The 26,530-nt window shown below is 46.9% G+C and overlaps 1 protein-coding gene across 3 annotated transcripts in view; it reads left to right on the forward strand.

The window, feature by feature from the left end:
- LOC118384315 (sodium/calcium exchanger 2-like) overlaps positions 1–26,530 on the forward strand; it is a 103,845-nt gene that overhangs the window by 54,485 nt on the left and 22,830 nt on the right. For all 3 annotated transcript variants that reach the window (XM_052523837.1, XM_052523845.1, XM_052523849.1), the window contains exons 2-7: positions 12,132–12,614; positions 17,925–18,062; positions 18,449–18,676; positions 18,771–19,112; positions 21,644–22,099; positions 24,280–24,656. In XM_052523837.1, the coding sequence (XP_052379797.1) occupies positions 12,228–12,614; positions 17,925–18,062; positions 18,449–18,676; positions 18,771–19,112; positions 21,644–22,099; positions 24,280–24,656 (1,928 nt within the window). In that variant the 5' untranslated portion in view covers positions 12,132–12,227. The remainder of the gene's footprint in view (positions 1–12,131; positions 12,615–17,924; positions 18,063–18,448; positions 18,677–18,770; positions 19,113–21,643; positions 22,100–24,279; positions 24,657–26,530) is intronic.

Below are 26,530 nucleotides of genomic sequence, written 5' to 3' on the forward strand. Positions count from 1 at the left end.
ACTCTGGTGGACCACTGCATTTGTTCATTGTTCCCCTCTAATCAGGGACTGATTTAGACTTGTGCAATTAATGATCAGGTAGAACAGAAAACCTTGCAGAATCCGAACCTTGTATGGTCAGAGTTGAATACCGCTGTCGTACAGTATTATCAGCAAGTCCTCTATTTAGTCCCCATGTGTCTCAGTCCTTAACACATAACTGTCCCTACCCACTCCTAGCCTGGGAGAGCTGTTACACACGGGTCTGGGCAGGAGGCCATTGTAAATGCAGAGTTGTGCTTATTTCTGGTTGAGCTTTGATTGGTTCTCTCAAACTATTTTGTCTTTTGTTGGCGGGCTGAGACCTCACGTTGTTTGGATTTGAAAATCCAACAGTTGTATTGGAAGGGGGCGGCGCTCCGAGGCTGTGTGTGGTTTGGGTGAGAATTAAAAGACACAGAGGAGAACCAATCAAAAAGCACGGCTCCTTCATTATCGACGCAACATGCCGACAACATCAAAATAGCCTTTCCAGACTCTGAAGTCAGGAGGACTTTGAGTTAGGCGTTAGCCAGACTAACACACTCCATCCTTTTCTGCCTAATCTGATTATTCCTTATCTGGTGTTTACTGCATAGTCATTTCGACAACCCCATACTCTCTTCAGTGTCTGTGACATCACGTACCTCGGAGACCAAGATCAGGAAGGGATGTTACCATGACATTAACCTCCAGCCCCTGGGTAATGGACCTGCCATCAGCCGTAAAGTACTTCCTGTCTGGAGGATGGATCTCAGACAGTGCTCCGTCAGGCAGGGTTCTGAGGGCAAAGTAGATCATTGGGTGTTTGCATTTGGAACGAACCAATCAGTCCTGTTTGTTTGACAGGTACGAGAGGATGAACACACTGTGCCTCCTCACACGGTAATTGCCATGTTCAGCCTGGCCTCGCTGTTTGCTGTTGTGTGGGTGTGTGTGTGTATGTGTGTGTTCTCTGTGTGCTTGCTTTTGTGAATGTGTTAGAAAGTGTGTGAGTGCATTGGACTGTTTCTGTGTGTTTTAAGAGACGCAACACCAGTTGGAAAACACAGCATTCCCTGGGCTACCCCACATTTCTCTCTCTCTCTCTCTCTCTCTCTCTCTCTCTCTCTCTCCATCCCCCCTCTCTCTCTCAAGAGGCAACACACACAGTACATCGGCAACAACAACCAGCTGCCTCACAACAGCAGATAAGGCACACACACACCTCCCCCCCACACACACACACACTAAATTAAGATTAAGGTCATGCAGTTTCCAAACAATCAAATCAAATGTTATTGGTCACATACACATGGTTAGCAGATGTTAATGCAAGTGTAGAGATATGCTTGTGCTTCTGGTTCAGACAGTGCAACAATATCTAACAAGTAATCTAACAATTCCACAACAACTACCTAATACACACAAATCTATAGGGGTGAATGAGAATATGTACATATAAATATATGGATGAGCGATGACCGAGCGGCATAGGTAAGATGCAAAAGATGGCATAAAATACAGTATACACATATGAGATGAGTAATGCAAGATATGTAGACATTATTAAAGTGACTAGTGATCCATGTATTAAAGTGGCCAATGATTTGTAGGCAGCAGCCTCCCTGTGTTAGTGGTGGCTGTTGAACAGTCTGATGGCCTTGAGATGGAAGCTGTTTTTCAGTCTCTCGGTCCCTGCTTTGATGCACCTGTACTGACCTCATCTTCTGGTTAGTATAGCGGGGTGAACAGGCAGTGGCTCGGATGGTTGTTATGCTTGATGAACTTGGCCTTCCTGTGACATCAGGTGCTGTAAGTGTCCTGGAGGGCAGGTAGTTTCCCCCCGGTGATGCGCTGTGCAGACCTCACCACCCTCTGGAGAGACCTGTGGTTGTGGGCGGAGCAGTTGCCGTACCAGGCGGTGATACAGCCCGACAGGATGCTCTCAATTTGCCTCCTTGGCGAACGTCTCTATGTACACAGGAGATACAATGTCAGGTTGAAGTGTGAGCGTGTTGAAATCCTGTATGGTACAGATTGAGCCAACAGCACAACAGCATCAATCACAGTAACAGCATGTATTAAGGGTATATGTTCCATATGAACCATAATTGGGGCGTTATTTGGCATTTAGTTCACATTTATTAATATTCATGGGCACTGGTGACAAATAGACCCAATCTGTCTGGGACATGAACCATTTAATGTCACCAGTAATGGGGTTGACGTGATGAAGATGAATTGGTTGAGCGTGACAGCTGATGCCCCCTCTCCTGTGCTGAGATGAGTGGTGTGTTTATGGTTGTGGCAAGGCCTTGGCGAGATGAGGGGAACACTGATGAGGTGTCTGAGGTTACATTAGTCTAACTAGTCTGTACTGTATAATCTTAGAAAAAAAGGTGCTATCTGGAATCAAAAAAGGGTTATTTGCTGTCCCCGTAGGAGAACCCTTTGAGGAACCCTTTTTGGTTTCAGGTAGAACCCTTTCCACAGAGGGTTCTACCTGGATTCAAAAAGGGTTGTCTTATGTGGACAGCTGAATAATCCCTTTTGGAACCCTTTTCTTAGAGTGTAGAACTGCAGAACAGTAGAAATTGTGTAGGAGGAGACATTTATCTCTCGCTACCTCTCATCTGATATGTTTATCCAGCTCGTTGTTCTTCCTGGCTGTCATCTATCTCTGTACCTTTCTCTCTCTCTCTGTCTCTCCATTTCTATTGACCTTTGTCTATCTCCAATGTACCTTCCTCCCTTCCCTCCCTCGCTTTGCTTCCCTCTTCCGCTCTCTCTCCTCCCCCACTTCAACTCCCCCCTCTCTCCATCTCTACCCTCTCACCCCTCCTTCCCCCTCTCTCTCCATCTCTACCCTCTCGCCTCCTCTCTCTCTCCCACTCTGTCCATCTCCCTTCCTCCACCTATTACCTATTCTGACTAGGCAGGGTGAGGAGTGTGTTCAGACAGGCGTGTGTTAACTGGAGGAGACGGGTGCGTCCGTTACCCATCTTGGGCCATTTCTCTCTCCCCGTTGAGGGTCACGACCCCGGGGAGGGAGGGATGCCATCATCCACGTCTGACACTGTTCCCTCACCATCACGCTCACCGCCTCCACCCCCCTGCTGCTTACCCAGATGCCTCTGTGTTGCCCACTAACAGGTGACATTTTGTAATGGACTGACAAACCAGAGGAGGCTGGTGGGAGTAGCTATAGGAGCTCTGGCTCATTGTAATGGTTTGAATAGAATCAATGGATAAATCATTGTAAATAAGGTTATATAAGGACAGTGTGAATTCTTCAAAGATGGGGAAAGCAAGCTGTATCATTAGTACTGCATAGTCTGTGGCAGACAGATATAACCATAGAGATTCAGCATTAATAAAGAATTGAAATCAGCTTTGACTTTCCCCTTTTGATTGTTCTGAGCAATCAGCTTTGATTGATGATGGCATTTCAAGCCTCTGCGAAAAGCAGACAGATCCCAATTAGGAAAATGAGTGAAAGGACCCTAATCAGATAGACACTTATCAGTGCTTTGCACTTCTGATCTGGTTTGATTAAGGAATCAACCTCTTTAATCTGCTTTTGTGTTTTTCCCCCAGAGAGAACAAATGGTCCATTAGAAAATGAGATGCCCCTGCAAAAAGCAGGTGAGGGATGGCATGAGGGTTTGGTAAGGGCGTCTGAAGGGCACCTGGCATAGACAGAGCTGTCAACAGAGACTTGTTTCTGGGTGGGTAGAGTCTAAACCAGCTCAGCGAGGCAGACAAAAAAGGGCCACGGACAACAGAAATAGATTAGTGAAGCACCCTGGGATGAGGCGCCCTCTTTGGAAGGCTGTTGGGGGAGCGCTCCTCAGGGATGTCTGTGTCGTCCGTAGAATGCTCTTTGAGATGAGCTTTTTTTCCTCAGAATACTTTTCCTTTTGAAAAGTAAACCAAGCAAAGGTGTTTCTGGTAGGGCAGCATAGTGGTAATGGATTCCTCAGTGAGAGCCTCTCATTCACGCTGTTGTTATCGATATCTAGGATCGATTTCCCGTTTGGAATGTCTTAGGAGGCGAGATGGCCTGCCGCTAGTCACCTGCATTCAAGAGGCATCACGCATTACTTGAACCTTGCTAACGAGAACAGAATAACAGAGTTACATCAGGTGACTCCTGACCGCATGGCCTCAACGTCCATATCCCGTTGAATCTTGAATAGGAGCTAATGTTATTGCTCCGAGCGTGACATAACTAAACGTAATAGGATGTGTTGATGTACAGCGTCGTATTAAACATAAATGATCGCCCATCACAGTGTATAGTCAGGCAATTGGTTCCAGGGGCATCCAGCCTCCCATCGGTCAGGCAGGTCTCTGTGCTGAGCCAAAATGGACACTGTCTTGTGTGTCCTGTTGGGCTTTTGCCAGCACCAGCAAGCCTGAAGTAGTCCCAGGAAGAGGAGGAGCAGGGAAGACACACACCAGACCTGCCCTTTGGTTAAATACATGTGTACACGTACATCCTGTTTATAGTGAAGCCTACTGTCGTCTTCAAGTGGCACCCTACTCTCTATAGTGCAATATTTTTGACCAGAGTGCCCTGGGTCCTGGTCATAGGGATATAGGGTGCTGTTTGGAATGCATAGTCATTATTTCTTGGATACTGTGTGTCAGGTGAGTTGGGTAATGATGCATGAATATGCATGATCTGCTTTTACTTTACAGCTACTTGATCATTTGAAAATAGATTTTCTAAAAATGTCCAACAAAGAAATATGCCAGTGGCTTGGCCATATCACTAGAGATAGAAGAGAAACTCACAGTCACTGTGCGCTAGATAGAATCACATCTATCCTCCTTCTATCTCTTTGTGCTTTTCACATCTGTCACACGGACCAAAGTGGCCTGAACAGCACAGTCTAGCAGAACAAGTCTCCCTGAGTAAGCGTTTGACGCAAAGTTTGGATGTCGAAAGCTTGTGTGTTGACAAAGCTACGCTTACCGCTCCTTCAGGTATGCAACTCAAACTACTTGCCTAATTGAACTGCAGCTAGCTATTCCGTGTCTGACACCTGCCAGGCCGATAATGGCTGCTCAACCTTTCAGAAAGGCTAACTCGGATAGAGGCTGAACTCAACCAAGCGTATAAGGGCTTTTTCACTTATAAAACTCACTGAGTTTACCAACATGCGTTTGTATGACTCTTTTCAAGACACAGGGTTTTAAAATAACAAGGGAAACGGATAGAATAGTCCATTATTATTATTATATCACAAATCACACGAGCAATATGATAAGCAGATAAATCAAGATGCGTTCAGTGCCCTTATCCAACACCTTGTTACAATGCACAGTTTCTGGTCTATTATAATTGTATGAGAAGCACAGCTTTTGATAACGAGAAAATGTGGTCTGGCCTCTATTACAATATAACTAGTTCTTAAATGGTGAAAGAAAAGTCTTAATCCAGGATTTAGATAGATTTCACCTTCAAACTTCACAGTAAAAACAAAGCATAATAATAATATCTCTAACTAAAAAGCCTTAGCAATGTTTCAGCAGACAACAGGGCCAGTGACCAAGGCAGGAATGAGCATAAGGTACAGATTGCTCTAAGTTCCCTATCTACAGTTGAAGTGGGAAGTTTACATACACTTAGGTTGGAGTCATTAAAACTAGTTTTGGTGCAAAAAATGCAAATCAATCCCAAAACAACCGTAAAGGACCTTGTGAAGATGCTGGAGGAAACAGGTACAAAAGTATCTATATCCACAGTAAAGCAAGTCCTATATCGACATAACCTGAAAGGCCGCTCAGCAAGGAAGAAGTCACTGCTCCAAAACCACCATTAAAAAAGCCAGACTACGGTTTGCAACTGCATATGGGGACAAAGATCGTACTTTTTGGAGAAATGTCCTCTGGTCTGATGAATCAAAAATAGAACTGTTTGGCCATAATGACCATCGTTATGTTTGGAGGAAAAGGGGAGGCTTGCAAGCCGAAGAACACCATCCCAACCGTGAAGCACGGGGGTGGCCGCATCATGTTGTGGGGGTGCTTTGCTGCAGGAGGGATTGGTGCACTTAACAAAATAGATGGCACCATGAGGAAGGGAAATTATGTGGATATATTGAAGCAACATCTCAACACATCAGTCAGGAAGTTAAAGCTTGGTCGCAAATGGGTCTTCCACATGGACACTGACCCCAAGCATACTTGGCATAGTTGTAGGACAACAAACTCAAGGTATTGGAGTGGCCATCACAAAACCCTGACCTTAATCCAATAGAAAATTTGTGGGCAGAACTGAAAAAGCGTGTGTGAGCAAGGAGGCCTACAAACCTGACTCAGTTACACCAGCTCTGTCAGGAGGAATGGGCCAAAATCCACCCAACTTATTGTGGGAAGCTTGTGGAAGGCTACCTGAAATATTTGACCCACGTTAAACAATTTAAAGGCAATGCTACCAAATACTAATTGAGTGTATATAAACTTCTGACCCACTGGGAATATGATGAAAGAAATCAAAGCTAAAATGAATCATTCTCTCTACCACTATTTTGACATTTCACATTCTTAAAATAAAGCGGTGATCCTAACTGACCTAAGACAGGGAATGTTTACTAGGATTAAATGTCTGGAATTGTGAAAAACTGAGTTTAAATGTATTTGGCTAAGGTGTATGTACACTTCTGACCTCAACTATCTGACAGCTTCATTTGCATTTGTACATTTTATTATTTTAGCAGACCCTCTTATCCAGAGCGACTTACAGTTCATCTTCAGATAGCTGGGTGGGACAACCACATATCACAGTCATAGTATGTATACTCTTCCTCAATAACGGAGCTATCAGTGAAGTCAGAGGTAGTGTTTTTTCAAGTTAGTTCAAATACATTCCTTCCATAACATGCATATTTTTTACCCGACTTTAAGCAATCCTATACATTCTTACAACAACATCCATTTCTCTGTAGCCCATCTAAGCTCAGGACACCCCCCTCAATACACATGCTAATGCTATCGTCACTAACTCCTTTATAGACCTTTTTTTAGTTTTTTATAGCTGTTACTATCTATCGCCTGACGATAATCGGGTACCATTGACCCAAGCAAGGCTGGGTACATTCTCTAACTCTGTGTGGGTGTGCACAATCTCAGGCTGCTTGCTGCCTGGTGCATGCAAGCATAACCAGAATGGTTTCTCTTCCAGTCTATGCCTAAATATGGACTTCCCTTTCCTAGGGTCACCCCAGACCAAACCAATGACTTATCCAAATCATCCATATTACTTCAATTATACATTTTCATTCTAATTCAATCAAGTCTGTCCAAATTCACTTATTCTTATGCGTCTCTGTGTAGCCTGGCGAAAGCAAACCCAGCACAAACCCAGCACAAACCCAGCACAAACCCAGAACAGGACACAAAGTCATTTGGGGTTGTTGATTCTGTCGAAGCTTACATTTAAAATGAGATCATGTGGGAGGGAAATCACTGCATGGTGAAGTCACCATAAAGTAAAGATCTGTCACCTGTTAGTAAAGTGCATAAAAACAGTCTGTACAAAGTGGAATGTATCGACCCTCGTGGCTCTGTTTTCTATTCTGTTGTTGTCATTTTTACTCCCTTTTTCTCCCCAATTTCGTAATTACGATCTCATCGCTGCAACTCCCCAACGGGCTCTGGTGAAGCAGTGGCTCTGCTTTCTATAAAAAAATACAAATAAAATATAAAGACCACAACGTTCACAGTTAGAATGGACTTTCTAACTTGTCAAATGTCTGAGTGCAAGATGTCCATCAACAAAATGACATCTTGCATGAAAACCCAAAATACATTTTGTCATAAAACAATATGTCCACGTGAAACCCTAACCCCACATGGAACAGTAGATCCTCATCTTACCCATACTGCACTGGGTGAAATGACATATCAACATATACATGACAATTAAAAAATTCAACAAAATACAGCACCTAAAGCTTTATATGAAATATGTCATTCTGATAATTACTCGCGCTTCAAATAATGTTAACAACTCCACAACGTGGTTCTGAAAGCCCTGGTATTCAGCCAACAAGGCGCTAACATCCCCATGTCTTTCTGAAAGTATCAACAGGCAAACACGACCATCTGGCATAAATATTACAAAACGCTGCAGATTGTGCAAAATATGATATATTCCAGTACGAGTGTAAAATAAAACGTTTTCATTAACCCCACGATGGATTCTTCTTCTATGGTATATTGGGGATCGCACAATTTCATGTGCATTCCGTCCCCTATTGTGCAGGATGGAAACAGGATAATTCAATCACATGGTTGCAGTCACTGATAAGGGTGGACAGCTGTGGATGAGTGAGGAATGTGGGCCGAGGTCAGGTTAGGTCACATGACGGGAGAAGGAACAGTTTATTACCTGTATCACTTAACTTCCTGCCTAGCAACAGATATGTATGGCTGTATTGGCTGTCCAGATGTGTAAGGGGGAGACACAGCTGTCCAACTGTTCATCCACTTCCTCCATCTTTCCTCTCCAGTCTGCTCCCCATGATGGATTACAACAGCTCTCCGGTGTAATTGCTTTCTCTCACTCTTACACATTGTGGAGGCACAATCCCATAACTGCTTGCACACATTATTTACAGCTCTCTTAAAGGGACAGTGCTCCTAAGTGGATCCAAATGAATACAGCTATGTGCTTTTACCACCTGGCTACATCTGGATTCAATGTCCATTGTCAATGTCCAGTGTGTGTGTGTGTGTGGCTACGGTCAGCCTGGGGTCATTGTGATTTAGCTGTGGTATGTGAGTGCGGTTCAGCAGTTTTGCTGAGGCAGCTATACATACCCCAGGCCCCCAGTCCCAGCCTAGCCAACCAGGCTGCTTGGAGAGCCCTTCCCCACAATACCCAGCCCCACAGGGCACTAGTGGGCACGTCCATGGAAGGCAGTATGCTTGTGACAAAGAGTTCTCCTAGGCTCTCTGTTTCCTCCTTCCTCCCTTCTACTCTCTCCTTCCTCTCTTCTACTCTCTCCTTCCTCTCTTCTACTCTCTCTAATTCCTCTCTTCTACTCTCTCTTCTTCTCTCTCTCCTTCCTCTCTTCTTCTCTCTCTCCTTCCTCTCTTCTTCTCTCTCTCCTTCCTCTCTTCTTCTCTCTCTCCTTCCTCTCTTCTACTCTCTCTCCTTCCTCTCTTCTACTCTCTCTCCTTCCTCTCTTCTTCTCTCTCTCCTTCCTCTCTTCTTCTCTCTCCCCTTCCTCTCTTCTTCTCTCTCCCAAATGTTCACCAGGTCGCCATGGAAACACTCTGGCCGTGCTGAGAATATCTATTAACACACTCGTCATGGCAGGACTACCCTACTCTTTCATTTTTAGTTTTTCTTTCTCTCTCATCTCTCTATGGTTTTCTCACTCCCTTCCTCTCGTCCTCTTTCTTGTCCTCTCTCGCTCTGCTCTTCTGCCTCTCTCTCTCCTTCTTGTTCACTCTCTCTACATTCATTTTTACCCTTCTCCTTGTCCATCATGCTGAGTATTAGCAACCCTCCTCTCATGGACACCTCCCCCCTCCTCAACCATCCTCTTCATCACATATCCCATTTAAACATCTCTTCAGATTCCTTTTTTCTCTTTTTGTCCTGCAGCATCCCTCCATCTCGTCCCCCAGCCTCGGAATGGCTCTGGTTACCAGGTCACAGAGGAACACAACACAAACACTATACATTTCAAATAGAGAATTCACTTCTTTTCACCAGAGCCCTATGGGTGGACTTTATATAAAGTGGACTTTATATGAAATAGGGTACCATTTGAAAGACATCAAGAGTGCTGCTCTCTGAACAGTGCAGGCCCAGTGTAAGCAGCCAGCCTCTCCTTCTTCCCCCAGTGCCCCCCCCCACCCCCCTCTATTCTCCTGCTTGGTATTCAGGTGTGGTGCTGGAGGTGCAGTCTGGTAGAGTGCAGTATGGAAATGGAACTACATCAGCCCTCCATCATTAGACATTCCTCTCTAAGCAAACACACAGCCCGACTGGACTGTCAGTCTGAGGGGACAGAGACACAGAACACGGCTGCACACTGGAGGTGTGTGTGTGTGTTTGGGGCAAGATTGTGTGTGTGCGCGCGAGTGTGTGTTTACTAAGTGAGTGTGTATGTGTACGAGCGCACGTATGGGAAATATCTTATGTTGTTGTTAAGACCAATTACATGGAAGCCCGGACTGAGTCTAACCTGAAACTCTGCAGTAGCAGCGATGAGTTGCGTATAACCTGAGTTATTCCTATTGCAAAAGCATCAGATGATGGTTTTGTGGGTAGCCTCTCAATATAACACTCTTGACATAGGGATACTCAACCCTACTCATCGTTGCCGGGTGCAAGGTGAATAATACTGTATGTAGACGAGTGCATGGAGATGGATATGCTTTCAAGGGCCTTCAGCTGCTCTATAATGTTAAAGCTGGACTGACAACGTGAGAGACAAAGATAAAGAAGGCGATAGAGAGAGAGAACGAGAGCGGGAGAAAGGTAAAGAGAGAGGGCGTGCGTGCGTGCGGACAGACGTCTACACCCCCAGGCTACCCTCAGTAGGTCTCACATTGTGCCTGTAATCTGCTTAACTAGCTCTCTGCTCTACACATTCTCCCTTGCAGATGGTGCTCACACACTGCACCCCAAAACTACACACACTGTAGAGCAGGAACCCAGAGAGCAGGAACACAATACAGATGCAGTGTGCTGTAAGTAACACCTGGTGAAAGAATGGTTGAATAGCAGGTACTGTATACACATAAATGCCCTCACAATCTGGATACGTGAGTGTGTGTACAGGCCTGAAGTTGTGTGTATCTGTTCAACAATTATACTCACTAGGCCTTTAACCCAAATGAAATGGCACCCTATTCCCTGAGGGCCCTGATCAAAAGTAGTGCACTATATAAGAAATGGGATGCCATTTGGGACTCAACCTAGTAGAATAAACAAGCAAACCAACTAACTTTATGTACATACTGCTTCAAAAACACACTGCCAGTCAACCATGGACCCTGACCCACTTTTACAGTGAGAGAGAGTGTGTTAGAGTTTCTGAGTATCTTGCTGCTCAGTGTTCGGGCTCTCAGGGTCATTGTGTTCTCAACCCGAGGGAACAGGTCTTTGTGGAGAGCCTGGTACATTGTCACAAAGCCAGTTGGAACAGCGCTGTCACTGTCATCACAGAAACCACCATGAACTATCTCTCCCATCCAAACCCCAGCCTTCTCTCTCTCTCTCTCTCTCCAGGGCCAACATTCTCCCTTCGCTTTGGGCTTTAAGCCTATTCAGAGCCATGTGTTCTATTCAGACAGCTCCCCCCCATCTTTTTCTCTCTGTCTCTCTCTCCGTCTCACTGTCTCTCACTCTCACTGTCTCTCTCTCTCTCTCTCTCTCTCTCTCTCTCCAGGGCCAACATTCTCCCTTCTGGGCTTTATCTATTCAGAGCCATGTGTTCTATTCAGACAGCTCCCCATCTCTCTCACTCTGTCTGTCTCTCTCTCTCTCTCTCGCTCTGTCTCGCTCTCCATCTCGCTCTCTCGCTCTCCCTCTCACTCTCTCTCTCTCTCTCTCTCTCTCTCGCTCTCGCTCTCGCTCTCTCTCTCTCTCTCTCGCGCTCTCCATCTCACTCTCTCTCTCTCTCTCTCTCTCTCGCTCTCCATCTCACTCTCTCTCTCTCTCGCTCTCTCTCTCTCTCTCCTGTCAATAGAAAGCAGAGAGCATATACGCCAATGTGGGCGCCTCCAAGTTGAATAGCCGTGAAAGGTTTATATTCATGATTCAAGGGCATGACGTTAACAGTTACTATTCAAGTGCATGTTGACATTTTTGTTCTCATATTGCAGTTGGAAACCTTCCACAGCAACTGGAAACAAGGACGATGGTTAAAAATAATTTGTTCTATGTCAACCACAATAATGATTCAGTTATCAAATGTGGAATTTTTTTATTTAGCTAAGAAAACATATTTTGAGGCAGATGGTTTATTTATCTCGTACTCCATACAGGCCAATGAAAGGCTGGTGTATGTTTGCTGCTGGCTCCACCCAAGTATTGTTCTCTCTCTCTCTTCTCTCTCTCTCTTCTCCCTACTGTTCTATCCATCTCTCTCTCCTCCTAGGTGAGCTAGTCCTACCCCTCCCAGCCACGCCCGGCATCTTCTCCCCGTCTCTCTCTTCGTCCGCCTCATCCATCTCTTCCCCCGGCATTCTCCGCCATGGCACTCCTCTCCACCGCTCTCTCTGCCTCCGTCCCCTTCCTCCTCTTCCTCCTCCTCCCCCTTCCTTCGCCCTGCGCCCTGGAGTCTCTACGTGGAGGAGGAGGAGAGGAAGAGAACCGCTCCATCTCCACCATGTCCTATCCCTCCATGTCTCCGGAGTTCTGGAGCAACAGCAGCACGGGGCTGGGCAGCAGTTCAAAGTGCTCGCAGCCGGTGGTGTGCAGGCCGGGCACCCTGCTACCCGTGTGGAAGCCCCTGAGCCCCGGGCTGGGCGACCAGGTAGCCAGGGCCGTGGTCTACTTCACCTGTCTCATGTACATGTTCCTGGGAGTGTCCATCATCGCAGACCGCTTCATGGCCTCTATCGAGGTCATAACCTCACAGGTTGGTACCGTGGGACAGATCGATCCATATGATAGAGTTGTTAAAGCATTGTACTAGGGATGTCGTCTCATTCACTACAGAATGAAAATGACATAGAAACAGAATGAAGAGATGCTATTTTTACAGAGAGAGCTCTCCCACTCTTAGACCCAGTGGTTGGCTCTCCTTTCTCACCTCTCTCATTAACTGTCACTCAAACACAGTGAACATCGAAACACTCTATAATAAGGGAATTGTAAAACTGGCCTCCGCAGGGGTGATAGACATAGCAGTTTCCATCTCCAGGAATGCCGCCTTGCTTCTCGGTGTTACCACAGACAACTCAAATGAACGTGTTATTTCTATGTTTGGGTTTCTACATTTCTTGTAGTGACTGACGCTGGGGCCATATGGAATCCCAATATTTCAATAGTTCTCTGCTGACTCAATAAAGTGAAAGAGATTCTACCCTTGGGTTGGAACCGGTTCAGAGAATTTTGAAGAAACGGAACCCGGGAATGAGAGTGATACAGTTCCGCAGCAGAACCTTTATTTTAAAAGCACGGGAACTGGTTCAGAGAGTTACTTTATGTTCTGGGCATGTTTTTCTAGTCCCACAAAAGGACGCAACAAAGCAGCTATGCAAAAAGCCCTCACTCTGTCACTCGGAAACTGTGTCCAGTGTCTGCCTGCAAGCTGAAACTCTTTGCCAGTGTGTGTGGGTGTAAGCTACCTGCACTTCCCCCTCCGACGGAGAGAGACAACATGGTGCAGTTTGAGGCCATGTGGCGGAGAGTGATGCGAGGGCTTGAGATGTCATCACGTGGTTCTGGGCATGTGTTATGTAGTTGAGGGTTGTGTGATGTCGTTTGTATGTTTTGTAATTGTTCGTTTTTTTAAAAAAGATATAAAAAAAAAAAAATATTAGAGAATAATAGATTTTCAATGCTAGTTAAAAAGGAACACAAAGGAACGATATAAACAGGTACTTTTTAAAGTTCGAACTGGTTTGGAAAGTAATAGCAGACTTAGTGTATTGAATTATTGGTTCTATCTGATTTAAAGCTTCAGATAATTGGTCCAGACTCTTTGACATTGTTATAAATTGGATTTCTCTGCTGACGAGAGTTTTTTTCAACAAACTGAAGTAGATTCTAGCCCTGGAATCGATTCAATAATCAATTAACCTGCTAATGATTATTCCATTTCAGTTCATTGTTGGGCCATCGAAAACCATTGTGAATTTACTAGTTACAGTTGAAGTGGGAAGTTTACATACACTTAGGTTGGAGTCATTAAAACTGGTTTGTCAACCACTCCACACATTTCTTGTTAACAAACTATAGTTTTGGCAAGTCGGTTAGGACATCTACTTTGTGCATGAGACAAGTAATTTATTATTTCACTTATAATTCACTTTATCACAATTCCAGTGCATGAGAAGTTTACATACACTAAGTTGACTGTGCTTTTAAACAGCTTGGAAAATTACAGAAAATTATTTTATGGCTTTAGAAGCTTCTGATGGGCTAATTGACATCATTTGAGTCAATTGTAGACCTCCACAAGTCTGGTTCATCCTTGGGAGCAATTTCCAAACGCCTGAAGGTACCACATTCATCTGTACAAACAATAGTACGCAAGTATAAACACCATGGACCACGCAGCCGTCATACCGCTCAGGAAGGAGATGCGTTCTGTCTCCTAGAGATGAATGTACTTTGGTGCGAAAAGTGCCAGTCAACCCCAGAACAACAGCAAAGGACCTTGTGAAGATGCTGGAGGAAACAGGAACAAAAGTATCCTGTAAAACGAGTCCTATTTCGACATAACCTGAAAGGCCGCTGAGCAAGGAAGAAGCCACTGCTCCAAAACCGCCATAAAAAAGCCAGACTACGGTTTGCAACTGCACATGGGGACAAGGAACATACTTTTTGGAGGATTGTCTGGTCTGATGAAACAAAAATTGAAGTGTTTGGCCATAATGACCATCGTTATGTTTGGAGGAAAAAGGGGGAGGATTGCAAGCCGAAGAACCCCATCCCAACCGTGAAGCACGTGGTGGCAGCATCATGTTGTGGGGGTGCTTTGCTGCAGGAGGGACTGGTGCACTTCACAAAATAGATGGTACCATGAGGCAGGAAAATTATGTGGATATATTGTTGCAACATCTTAAGACATCAGTCAGGAAGTTAAAGCTTGGTTGCAAATGGGTCTTCCAAATGGACAATGACCCCAAACATACAACAAAGTCGGCCATCAGATAGCCTGACCTCAATCCTATAGAACATTTGTGGGCAGAACTGAAAAAGCGTGTGTGAGCAAGGAGGCCTACAAACCTGACTCCGCTACACCAGCTCTGATAGGAGGAATGGGCCAAAATTCACCCAAGCACAGGCCTGGCTCTCTCTGGCAAGGAGCACAGGCCTGGCTCTCTCTAGCAAGGAGCACAGGCCTGGCTCTCTCTGGCAAGGAGCACAGGCCTGGCTCTCTCTGGCAAGGAGCACAGGCCTGGCTCTCTCTGGCAAGGAGCACAGGCCTGGCTCTCTCTGGCAAGGAGCACAGGCCTGGCTCTCTCTGGCAAGGAGCACAGGCCTGGCTCTCTCTGGCAAGGAGCACAGGCCTGGCTCTCTCTGGCAAGGAGCACAGGCCTGGCTCTCTCTGGCAAGGAGCACAGGCCTGGCTGGCAAGGAGCACAGGCCTGGCTCTGGCAAGGAGCACAGGCCTGGCTCTCTCTGGCAAGGAGCACAGGCCTGGCTCTCTCTGGCAAGGAGCACAGGCCTGGCTCTCTCTGGCAAGGAGCACAGGCCTGGCTGTCTCTGGCAAGGAGCACAGGCCTGGCTCTCTCTGGCAAGGAGCACAGGCCTGGCTCTCTCTGGCAAGGAGCACAGGCCTGGCTCTCTCTGGCAAGGAGCACAGGCCTGGCTCTCTCTGGCAAGGAGCACAGGCCTGGCTCTCTCTGGCAAGGAGCACAGGCCTGGCTCTCTCTGGCAAGGAGCACAGGCCTGGCTCTCTTTGGCAAGGAGCACAGGCCTGGCTCTCTCTGGCAAGGAGCACAGGCCCTCTCAGTAATACATTTCAACTCTATATCTGACATCGTATGGGTGTCTTCTTTTCTTTAAGCCCATAACCATGTGTGTGAGGTGTAGACTTTTGTTTCAAAGTAGATTTACGACTACCAAGAAACACTCTGTGTGACCCTGATTTAGCCCACTGCAGTAAAATGAACCAACCCCACATCTCAAGGTCACTGTAAATGTAAAGGAACCTGCAAGTCAGCATTTCGTAGGACAGTGTATCCCATGCATCCAACTAATAAAACCTGAAATGTCTCCATAGCCCGTCGTCCATCACTTCTCCATTCTCTAGATCACTAGGGTAGGTAACAACATCTCCACCCCACTGATCTTCAACACTGGGGCCCCACAAGGGTGTGTTCTCAGCCCTCTCCTGTACTCCCAGTTCACCCACAACTGCGTGGCCATGCACGCCTACAACTCAATCATCACGTTTGCAGACGACACTACAGTGTTAGGGCTGATTACCAACAACGACGAGACGTCCTACAGGGAGGAGGTGAGGGCCCTCGGAGTGTGGTGTCAGGAAAATAACCTCACACTCAACATCAACAAAATGTTGACGCCAGGACAGCGGAGTCAATCACCACCTTCCGGAGACACCTGAAACCCCACCTCTTTAAGGAATACCTAGGATAGGATAAGTAATCCTTCTCACCCCCCCTCCCTTTTAAGATTTAGATGCACTATTGTAAAGTGACTGTTCCACTGGATGTCATAAGGTGAATGCACCAATTTGTAAGTCGCTCTGGATAAGAGCGTCTGCTAAATGACTTAAATGTAAATGTAAATGATGATCGTGGACTTCAGGAAACAGCAGAGGGAGCAGCCCCCTATCGACATCGACGGGACAGCAGTGGAGAGGGTAGAAAGTTAAGTTCCTCGGCTTACACATCACGGACAAACTGAAATGGTCCACTCGCACAGACAGCGTGGTGAAGAAGGCGCAACAGCGCCTCTTCAACCTCAGAACACTCCCCAACTTTTACAGAAGCACAATCGAGAGCATCCTGTCGGGCTGTATCACCGCCTGGTACAGCAACTGCTCCGCCCATAACCGTAAGGCTCTCCGGAGGGTAGTGAGGTCTGCACAACGCATCACCGGGGGAAAAATACCTGCCCTCCAGGACACCGACACCACCCGATGTCACAGGAAGGCCAACAAGATCATCAAGGACAACAACCACCCGAGGCACTGCCTGTTCACCACGCTATCATCCAGAAGGCGAGGTCAGTACAGGTGCATCAAAGTGGGGACCGAGAGACTGAAAAACAGCTTCTATCTCAAGGCCATCAGACTGTTAAACAACCACCACTAACATTGAGTGGCTGCTGCCAACATACTGACTCAACTCCAGACACTTTAATAATGGAAAGATTGATGTAAAAAAATGTATCACTAGCCACTTTAAACAATGCCACTTAATATAATGTTTCCATACCCTACATTACTCATCTCATATGTATATACTGCACTCAATACCATCTACTGCATCTGGCCTATGCCGTTTTATACCATCACTCATTCATATACAGTGCCTTGCGAAAGTATTCGGCCCCCTTGAACTTTGCACGCCCAATTTTTCCATTTTTGATTTGTTAAAAAAGTTTGAAATATTCAATAAATGTCGTTCCACTTCATGATTGTGTCCCACTTGTTGTTGATTCTTCACAAAAAAATACAGTTTTATATCTTTGTTTGAAGCCTGAAATGTGGCAAAAGGTCGCAAAGTTCAAGGGGGCCGAATACTTTCGCAAGGCACTGTATTTGTATGTACGTATTCTTATTCATTCCTTTACATTTGTGTGTGTATATGGTAATTGTTGTGAAATTGTTAGGTTAGATTACTCGTTAGATACTGCTGCATTGTCGGAACTAGAAGCGCAAGCATTTCTCTACACTCGCATGCACATCTGCTAACCATGTGTATGTGACAAATTTGAATTGATTAGAATAACAGATTGTCCCCTCTCCTTCTGCCAGGCAGTCGGGGACACGTCCTCCCTCGTGGCAGGATACTGTAAATACCATCCGTCATGCTTATATGTGGAGAAGAATGAAATCTCCAGGTTCCCACTACTCCCCATCTCAGGCCTATGAGCAGTTTTTTTCTTCTTTTACAGTAACTATCTAAATGAGATGAAGATATGTATGAGTCTGGGGGTGAGATACTGGAGTGTGATGGAGGGGGAATAGAGTGATTGCCTGTGTGTGTGACCCCCCCCCCCCCACCTCTGTCTGTCTGTCCTGCAGGAGAAGGAAGTGACCATCACCATGCCAGGAGGAGAGACGTCTGTGGCCACTGTACGTATCTGGAACGAGACTGTGTCCAACCTAACTCTGATGGCTCTAGGCTCCTCCGCCCCAGAGATCCTGCTGTCGGTCATAGAGGTGGGTGTCACATCATAAAGACTCCCCCGACCACATCTCATAAGTGGGTGTCACATCATAAAGACTCCCCCGACCACATCTCATAAGTGGGTGTCACATCATAAAGACTCCCCCGACCACAACTCATAAGTGGGTGTCACATCATAAAGACTCCCCCGACCACATCTCATAAATGGGTGTCACGTCATAAACACCCCCTCCCAGCGACATCATATCAGCAGCAGTGTATTATACTGGAATGAAGCTGAAAATGAAAAGGATATCTTCTTTAAACGTATTGTCAAATCTTACCAATATAACATTTACGTACAATTTGTACATGGCCTTTTTGATTTATACTAACAGTTCTCTAAAAGTCTCTCTCTCCTCTGTCTCCCGGGGGTTAGGTTTGTGGGCACGGGTTTGAGGCGGGTGAGCTGGGACCTGGCACCATTGTGGGCAGCGCCGCCTTCAACATGTTTGTGATCATCGCCATCTGTGTGTGGGTCATCCCTGAAGGAGAGACCAGGAAGATCAAACACCTGCGCGTGTTCTTCATCACAGCCTTCTGGAGTATCTTCGCCTATATCTGGCTCTTCCTCATCCTCTCCGTCATCTCACCCGGAGTCGTGGAGGTGTGTGTGTGTGTGTTAGCAAATGTGTATAAAACAATTAATCCCAGTTTGGATGTATGTCTTGTAATGGTCCCCTGTCTTTGTTTGTGTTCAGGTGTGGGAGGCCCTGGTCACCCTGCTCTACTTCCCCGTGTGTGTGATCCTGGCCTGGATCGCCGACCGACGCCTGCTTTTCTACAAGTACATGGCCAAGCGTTACCGCGCCGACAAGCACGGCATTGTCGTGGAGACGGAGGGGGACACAACTCCGAAAGGCTTCGAGATGATTATAGATGGAAAGTTCCCACCAAGGGGAGGGGCGGTGGGAATGATGCCCAGTGAGAACTGCCAGGATGGGGCCAACAATGCGGCGGGCACCGTGGCCTACCTGCCCAACTCCAACAGCACCATGGTGACCGTAGAGAATACCAAGGAGCTGGACGAGAGCCGCAAGGAGGTGAGAGAGACCTGCTGTTAGAGGGATTAGAGAGAGAGTGGTGTACAGTATGGAAGAGGAGAAGGAGAGAGAGAGGTGTACAGTAGGGAGGGGGAGAGGGAGAGAGAGGTGTACAGTAGGGAGGAGGAGGAGGAGAGAGAGAGAGAGTGTACAGTAGGGAGGAGGAGAGGGAGAGAGGGGTGTACAGTAGGCAGGGGGAGGGAGAGTGGTGTACAGTATGGAAGAGGAGAAGGAGAGAGAGAGGTGTACAGTAGGGAGGGGGAGAGGGAGAGAGAGGTGTACAGTAGGGAGGAGGAGAGAGAGAGGTGTACAGTAGGGAGGAGGAGGAGAGAGAGAAGTGTACAGTAGGGAGGAGGAGGAGGAGAGAGAGTACAGTAGGGAGGAGGAGAGAGAGAGGTGACAGAGACAGAGACAGAGGGGAGAGGGGAGAGAGTAGAGAGAGAGAGAGAGAGAGTACAGAGGAGAGAGAGAGAGAGTACAGAGAGAGAGAGAGAGAGAGGTGAGAGAGAGAGATGTACAGTAGGGAGGAGGAGAGAGGTGTACAGTAGGGGAGGAGGGAGGAGGAGAGAGGTGTACAGAAGAGGGAGGAGGAGAGAGAGAGAAGTCTACAGTAGGGAGGAGGGAGAGAGAGATGTACAGTAGGGGGAGGAGAGAGAGAGAGAGAGAGAGAGAGAGGGAGAGAGTACAGTAGGGAGGAGGAGAGAGAGGTGTACAGTAGGGAGGAGGAGAGAGAGAGAGAGGGGGAGAAGTGTGCAGTAGGGAGGAGGAGAGAGAGAGGTGTACAGTAGGGAGGAGGAGAGGTGTACAGTAGGAGGAGAGAGGGGGAGAAGTGTGCAGTAGGGAGGAGGAGAGAGAGAGGTGTACAGTAGGGAGGAGGGAGGAGAGAGAGAGGTGTACAGTAGGGAGGAGGAGAGAGAGAGGTGTACAGTAGGGAGGAGTAGAGAGAGATGTAGGGAGGAGGAGAGAGAGAGGTGTACAGTAGGGAGGAGTAGAGAGAGATGTAGGGAGGAGGAGAGAGAGAGAGGTGTACAGTAGGGAGGAGGAGGGGGAGAGAGGTGTACAGTAGGGAGGAGGAGGGGGAGAGAGGTGTACAGTAGGGAGGAGGAGGAGAGAGGTGTACAGTAGGGAGGAGGAGGAGAGAGGTGTACAGTAGGGAGGAGGAGAGAGAGAGAGGTGTACAGTAGGGAGGGGAGAGAGAGATGTACAGTAGGGAGGAGGAGAGAAGTGTACAGTAGGGAGGAGGAGAGAGAGAGATGTACAGTAGGGAGGAGCAGAGAGAGATGTACAGTAGGGAGGGGAGAGAGAGATGTACAGTAGGGAGGAGGAGAGAGATGTACAGTAGGGAGGAGGAAAGAGGTGTACAGTAGGGAGGAGGAGAGAGGTGTACAGTAGGGAGGAGGAGAGAGAGAGGTGTACAGTAGGGAGGAGGAGAGAGAGAGAGGTGTACAGTAGGGAGGAGAGAGGTGTACAGTAGGGAGGAGGAGAGAGGTGTACAGTAGGGAGGAGGAGAGAGGTGTACAGTAGGGAGGAGGAGAGAGGGAGAGGTGTACAGTAGGGAGGAGGAGAGAGGTGTACAGTAGGGAGGAGGAGAGAGAGGTGTACAGTAGGGAGGAGGAGAGAGGGGTACAGTAGGGAGGAGGAGAGAGGTGTACAGTAGGGAGGAGGAAAGAGGTGTACAGTAGGGAGGAGGAGAGAGGTGTACAGTAGGGAGGAGGAGAGAGAGAGGTGTATAGTAGGGAGGAGGAGAGAGGTGTACAGTAGGGAGGAGGAGAGAGGTGTACAGTAGGGAGGAGGAGAGAGGTGTACAGTAGGGAGGAGGAGAGAGGTGTACAGTAGGGAGGAGGAGAGAGAGAGGTGTATAGTAGGGAGAGAGAGAGGTGTACAGTAGGGAGGAGGAGAGAGAGAGAGGTGTACAGTAGGGAGGAGGAGAGAGAGAGGTGTACAGTAGGGAGGAGGAGAGGTGTACAGTAGGGAGGAGGAGAGAGGTGTACAGTAGGGAGGAGGAGAGAGAGCGAGTTGTACAGTAGGGAGGAGGAGGAGAGAGAGAGAGATGTACAGTAGGGAGGAGGAGAGAGGTGTACAGTAGGGAGGAGGAGAAAGGTGTACAGTAGGGAGGAGGAGAGAGAGAGGTGTACAGTAGGGAGGAGGAGAGGTGTACAGTAGGGAGAGAGAGAGTGGGAGGTATGGAGGGAGAGATAGGGAGGGAGAAAGAGAGAGAGGTGTACAGTAGGGAGGAGAGAGAGAGAGGTGGGGACAGAGAGAGAGGGAGGGGTGGTTATGGAGGATATACTCATCCCATTCATGTACACCCACATAGCACCTGTCAGGAATAGATAGGGCTAGAGAGAGTAAAAGAGATGGAGAGAAGAAGAGGATACACCCATCTCAACCACACATACAAACACACTGGAGCCAAGGAGACCATTAAGAGCTACTAACGTGCTGAACCTACAAGAGTCACAAACCTTCTCTCTGTGTCGAGGTTGTGTGTCTGTGTCCCTCTTTTTCAACCCCTGTTCCTCTGCCCCCAGGTGATCCGCATCCTGAAGCAGCTGAAGCAGAAGTTTCCGGACAAGGAGCTGGATCAGCTTGTAGATCTTGCCAACTACTACGCCCTCCTCCATCAACAGAAGAGCCGCGCCTTCTACCGCATCCAGGCTACGCGCATGATGACCGGCGCCGGCAACGTGCTCAAGAGGCACGCCGCCGACCACTCCCGCCGCGCCGCCGCCGTGGACGAGGAAGTGGTCTGCGAGGACGACGACCTGGCTGAGTGCAGCCGCCTGGCGTTCGAGAGCACCCACAGCCAGTGTATGGAGAACTGCGGCGTACTGAGGCTGGCTGTGGTGTGTCAAGGGGGCCTGGGGGAGAGCACCTTCTACGTGGACTACCGGACCGAGGACGGCTCGGCCAACGCCGGGTCTGACTACGAGTACAGCGAGGGAACGCTGGTGTTCAAACCCGGAGATACCCGCAAGGAGATCAAGGTAATGACAGTAATGTACAGTTATAATCAATTATAGTAAGAAGCATTGCACAACTGTGCTGCCAAGCAGATCCCCAGCTAGGTCGTTAGACCTGCTTGTCGTGGGCAGATCCAGACGTCACGTAATGGAAGGTGCAGAAAACAGCCGTAGAAACCGATTACCCTCTGAATTAGAGTCCACTCTGTCCCTGATCAACCGGCTCATATTGTCTTAGAGGAGCCAGTAGAACTGGAGAGTCTTCCGGAAGCTGGAGCACATTAAAGTCTGCCTCATGGTCCTGACTGACAGTGGATACGACTTCATCTGAGGGGGAGAGACGGTGAAAAAAGGAAGTGGGCTTTGAAGTGTTTTGTCCTTGGAGAGGATGTTTCTCTCTTTGAACTTTGTCTTAGTTTTCACGTCATTTCATGTTCACGCTTAGACAGGACAAAGAGAATGTGTATTTCTGGATCGCAGGAGGGGTGTTGAGGAAAGGGAGAAAACAAGGAATGTGAAGAGAGAGCGAGTTGGGGAACAACTCAATTGCGTTATTTCATCACAGTAGCTTGTCAACCATTAGACATGAATGAGTGACTACAACAATCAATCCTTTAGTGTCCCAAGTCTTTGACGATCAGTGAGGTTGATTTGACGCGTCTCTCTCAAGCGTTTGTGGTTTGTAACAGCTGTCACATTCTGTCTACAAGCAACAGTGTTTCTCTTATCCTTTTAAAGACTGGCACTTCCTCCAAAGACGAGTGAGTACACAATTGTTAAAAAATCAATGAATGAATGTGTGTTGCGTGTATCTACCGACGGCCTGTAAAGATACATCCATTGTTTTGTTCTTTTTGTTTTGCTCTGCCTGCAAAACACGCTGGATGATTCAGAATCCATTGAAGAGCTTGAACGATTCATCGACGAGAGATACTTACGAACTCAAAGGTTTCTGAGGATTTGAGCATTGTTAAGGACAACCAACCAACCCAATCAGCAAAACAAACCAAAGCCAAGTTGGCCAATGGGTATCAGCGATGGAACCAAACCATCCCCTAGTAAGAGGGCGCGTGTGGCGAGGTTTACTGATATGGATGTGGACTTGTTAAAATCCATCAATGAAAGGCTTGCCAAACTTGATATCGTGGATACATTACGAGAAATGTCCTTTGGTCTGATAAAACAAAAATGGAATTATTTGGCCTTAATGACCATTGTTATGTTTGGAGGAAAAAGGAGGAGGCTTGCAAGCTGAAGAACACCATCCCAACAGTGAAGCACGGGGGTGGCAGCATCATGTTGTGGGGGTGTTTTGCTGCAGGAGGGACTGGTGCACTTCACAAAATAGATGGCATCATGAGGGAGGGAAATTATGTTGAAAAGCAACATCTCAAGACATCAGTCAGGAAGTTAAAGCGTGGTCACAAATGGGTCTTCCCATTTGTTGTGGCAAAATGGCTTAAAGACAACAAAGTCGAGATAATGGAGTGGCCATCACATAGCCTGACCTCAATCCTATAGATAATCTGTTGGCAGAACTGAAAAAGCGTGTGTGAGCAAGGAGGCCAACAAACATGACTCAATTACACCAGCTCTGTCAGGAGGAATGGGCCAAAATTCACCCAACTTATTGTGGGAAGCTTGTGGAAGACTACCCGAAACGTTTGACCCAAGTTCAACAATTTTAAGGCAATGCTACCAAATATACTAATTGAGTGCATGTAAACTTCTGACCCACTGGGAATGTGATGAAAGAAATAAAAGCTGACATAAATCATTCTCTCTACTATTATTCTGACATTTCACATTCTTAAAATAAAGTGGTGATCCTAACTGACCTAAGAGAGGGAATTTTTACTAGGATTACATTTATTTGGCTACGGTGTATGTAAACCTCTGACTTCAGCTGTAAATTCAAACAATACTAATACCATTTAAATATAATACATAGGGAGGTTGTGCTGGACTATGGTAGATGAATAATCAGTCTATCTTTTCAGACTGTTAAAAGTATTTATCTGGTCAATATGTTATTGTATTATGTCTGTAACCGTGTGTTATGTGAAAATGTGTTTGTATTATAAATTGTATTTGAATGTTTAAGGACTCTTGGAAGATTAGTCCAAATGTAGACTAAAAGAGATCCTAATAAAATATATTCAAAATCAATTCTTCATCACCCCTCCATCCTACACCTTTCCCAGGTCGGCATCATCGATGATGACATCTTCGAGGAGGACGAGCACTTTTTCGTGCGGCTGCTCAACTTGCGCATCGGTGACGCCGAGGGGATGTTCGAGAGTGATGAGCCAGGCGCGAGACCCAAGGGTCGCCTGATGGAGCCACTGGTCGCCACGGTGACCATCCTGGACGACGACCATGCTGGATTCTTCACATTCCGTAATCAGCTGGTGCGCGTCAGCGAGAGTGTTGGCACCATGGAGGTCTCAGTGGTGCGGAACTCGGGCGCCCGCGGCACGGTGATTGTGCCCTATCACACGGAGGAAGGCACGGCGAAGGGGGGCGGCGTGGACTACGAGGACACTCAGGGAGAGCTGGAGTTCTCCAACGACCAGACAATGTGAGTACTGATGGACGGACGTCCACACTCGTTTCCTACTCTCCCCTTCTCCCTCCCCATTCCCTCTCACTACTCCATGCTAGTTACTGTTCTCCATTATTCATGAAGGCCAACCTGGAGTGAACTTTAGCTCATCAATGGCTTGTGTTTGTGCTCAACTCATAGCCAATACTGTATTCACACTGCTATGTGTTGCTGCCTTAAAGTAGGCTACATCATGCTATATTATCATGCTATATTATCATGCTATATTACCACACTATCTGTATTCATGTCACAGTCTTAGCTCATTCTGGTTCTCTTTCTCTCTTGCCACAAAATTTGCACAGTAATGGTCATTTCAACATCTTGTTTATTTCTCATTCAGCTCTAATTTCGCTCTCATCTCGCTGTATCTATCTTTCTCTTCTTCCTCTTCTCTCTCTCTCTCGCTTTCTCGCTCTCTCACTCTCTCTATCTACAGATGTGGGATCTTAATTTGATCACCCTGTTGCAGGAGAACGTTCCTGCAATGCAGTAAATGCAAAACGTGTAGTGTATTTAAGGTTTTAAAAGGCTTCTGAAGTTTGTAATTTCCACTTAGAAATTTCAGACTAGATTTTTCCCCCCAAAATATTGATCAGTAACTACAAAAATGTCCATTGATTATAATCCACATATTAATTCACATTTCCTGTTGCTGCAGGATTGTTTTCCTGCTGTAGCAAAATGGCTCAAATTAAGTTCCTACATCTGTATATCTCCCTTCCCCCTCTTTCTCTCTTCTCCCTCTCTCTTTGTTTCTTTGTTTCTCTCACTTCACTTGTTTATGTTTGCTCTGCCAACAGGGAGACTGTTGCTGTGGTGACATTTTCAGGCACAATGTCCTAGGAGACATTATCAGCACTAATGAGCATAATAAAAAAAAAAGTGAAACACGTCTTCCAACTCCCCCTCCTCTCCTCCCCTTCACCCCCTCCTATTTCCTCTTTTCATCAGCCACTCCACATCGGCCTGTGTAAAAGCTGACCACTAGCCCTGCACTACTCTGTAAAGGGGGTGCGGTGGAACCTATGGGTTAGATCACCAAGAGAGGCTAAGGTTGTTCAGTAGTAGGTTAAGTTGATGAACCTACTGTAGGTAGTACAGTGAAGAACCTACAGTAGGTGGTACAGTGAAGGACCTACAGTAGGTGGGACAGTAAAGAACCTACAGTAGGTGGTACGGTAAAGGACCTACAGTAGGTGGTACAGTAAAGGACCTACAGTAGGTGGTACGGTAAAGGACCTACAGTAGGTGGTACGGTAAAGGACCTACAGTAGGTGGTACGGTGAAGGACCTACAGTAGGTGGTACGGTAATGGACCTACAGTAGGTGGTACAGTAAATGACCTACAGTAGGTGGTACAGTAAATGACCTACATTAGGTGGTACAGTAAATGACCTACAGTAGGTGGTACAGTAAATGACCTACAGTAGGTGGTACAGTAAAGGACCTACAGTAGGTGGTACAGTAAAGGACCTACAGTAGGTGGTACAGTAAAGGACCTACAGTAGGTGGTACAGTAAAGGACCTACAGTAGGTGGTACAGTAAAGGACCTACAGTAGGTGGTACGGTAAAGGACCTACAGTAGGTGGTACGGTAAAGGACCTACAGTAGGTGGTACAGTAAAGGACCTACAGTAGGTGGTACAGTAAAGGACCTACAGTAGGTGGTACAGTAAAGGACCTACAGTAGGTGGTACAGTAAAGGACCTACAGTAGGTGGTACAGTAAATGACCTACAGTAGGTGGTACGGTAAAGGACCTACAGTAGGTGGTACGGTAAAGGACCTACAGTAGGTGGTACAGTAAAGGACCTACAGTAGGTGGTACAGTAAAGGACCTACAGCAGG

Source organism: Oncorhynchus keta, chromosome 1 (genome assembly GCF_023373465.1).
Source record: "Oncorhynchus keta strain PuntledgeMale-10-30-2019 chromosome 1, Oket_V2, whole genome shotgun sequence".
Classification (NCBI taxonomy): domain Eukaryota; kingdom Metazoa; phylum Chordata; class Actinopteri; order Salmoniformes; family Salmonidae; genus Oncorhynchus; species Oncorhynchus keta.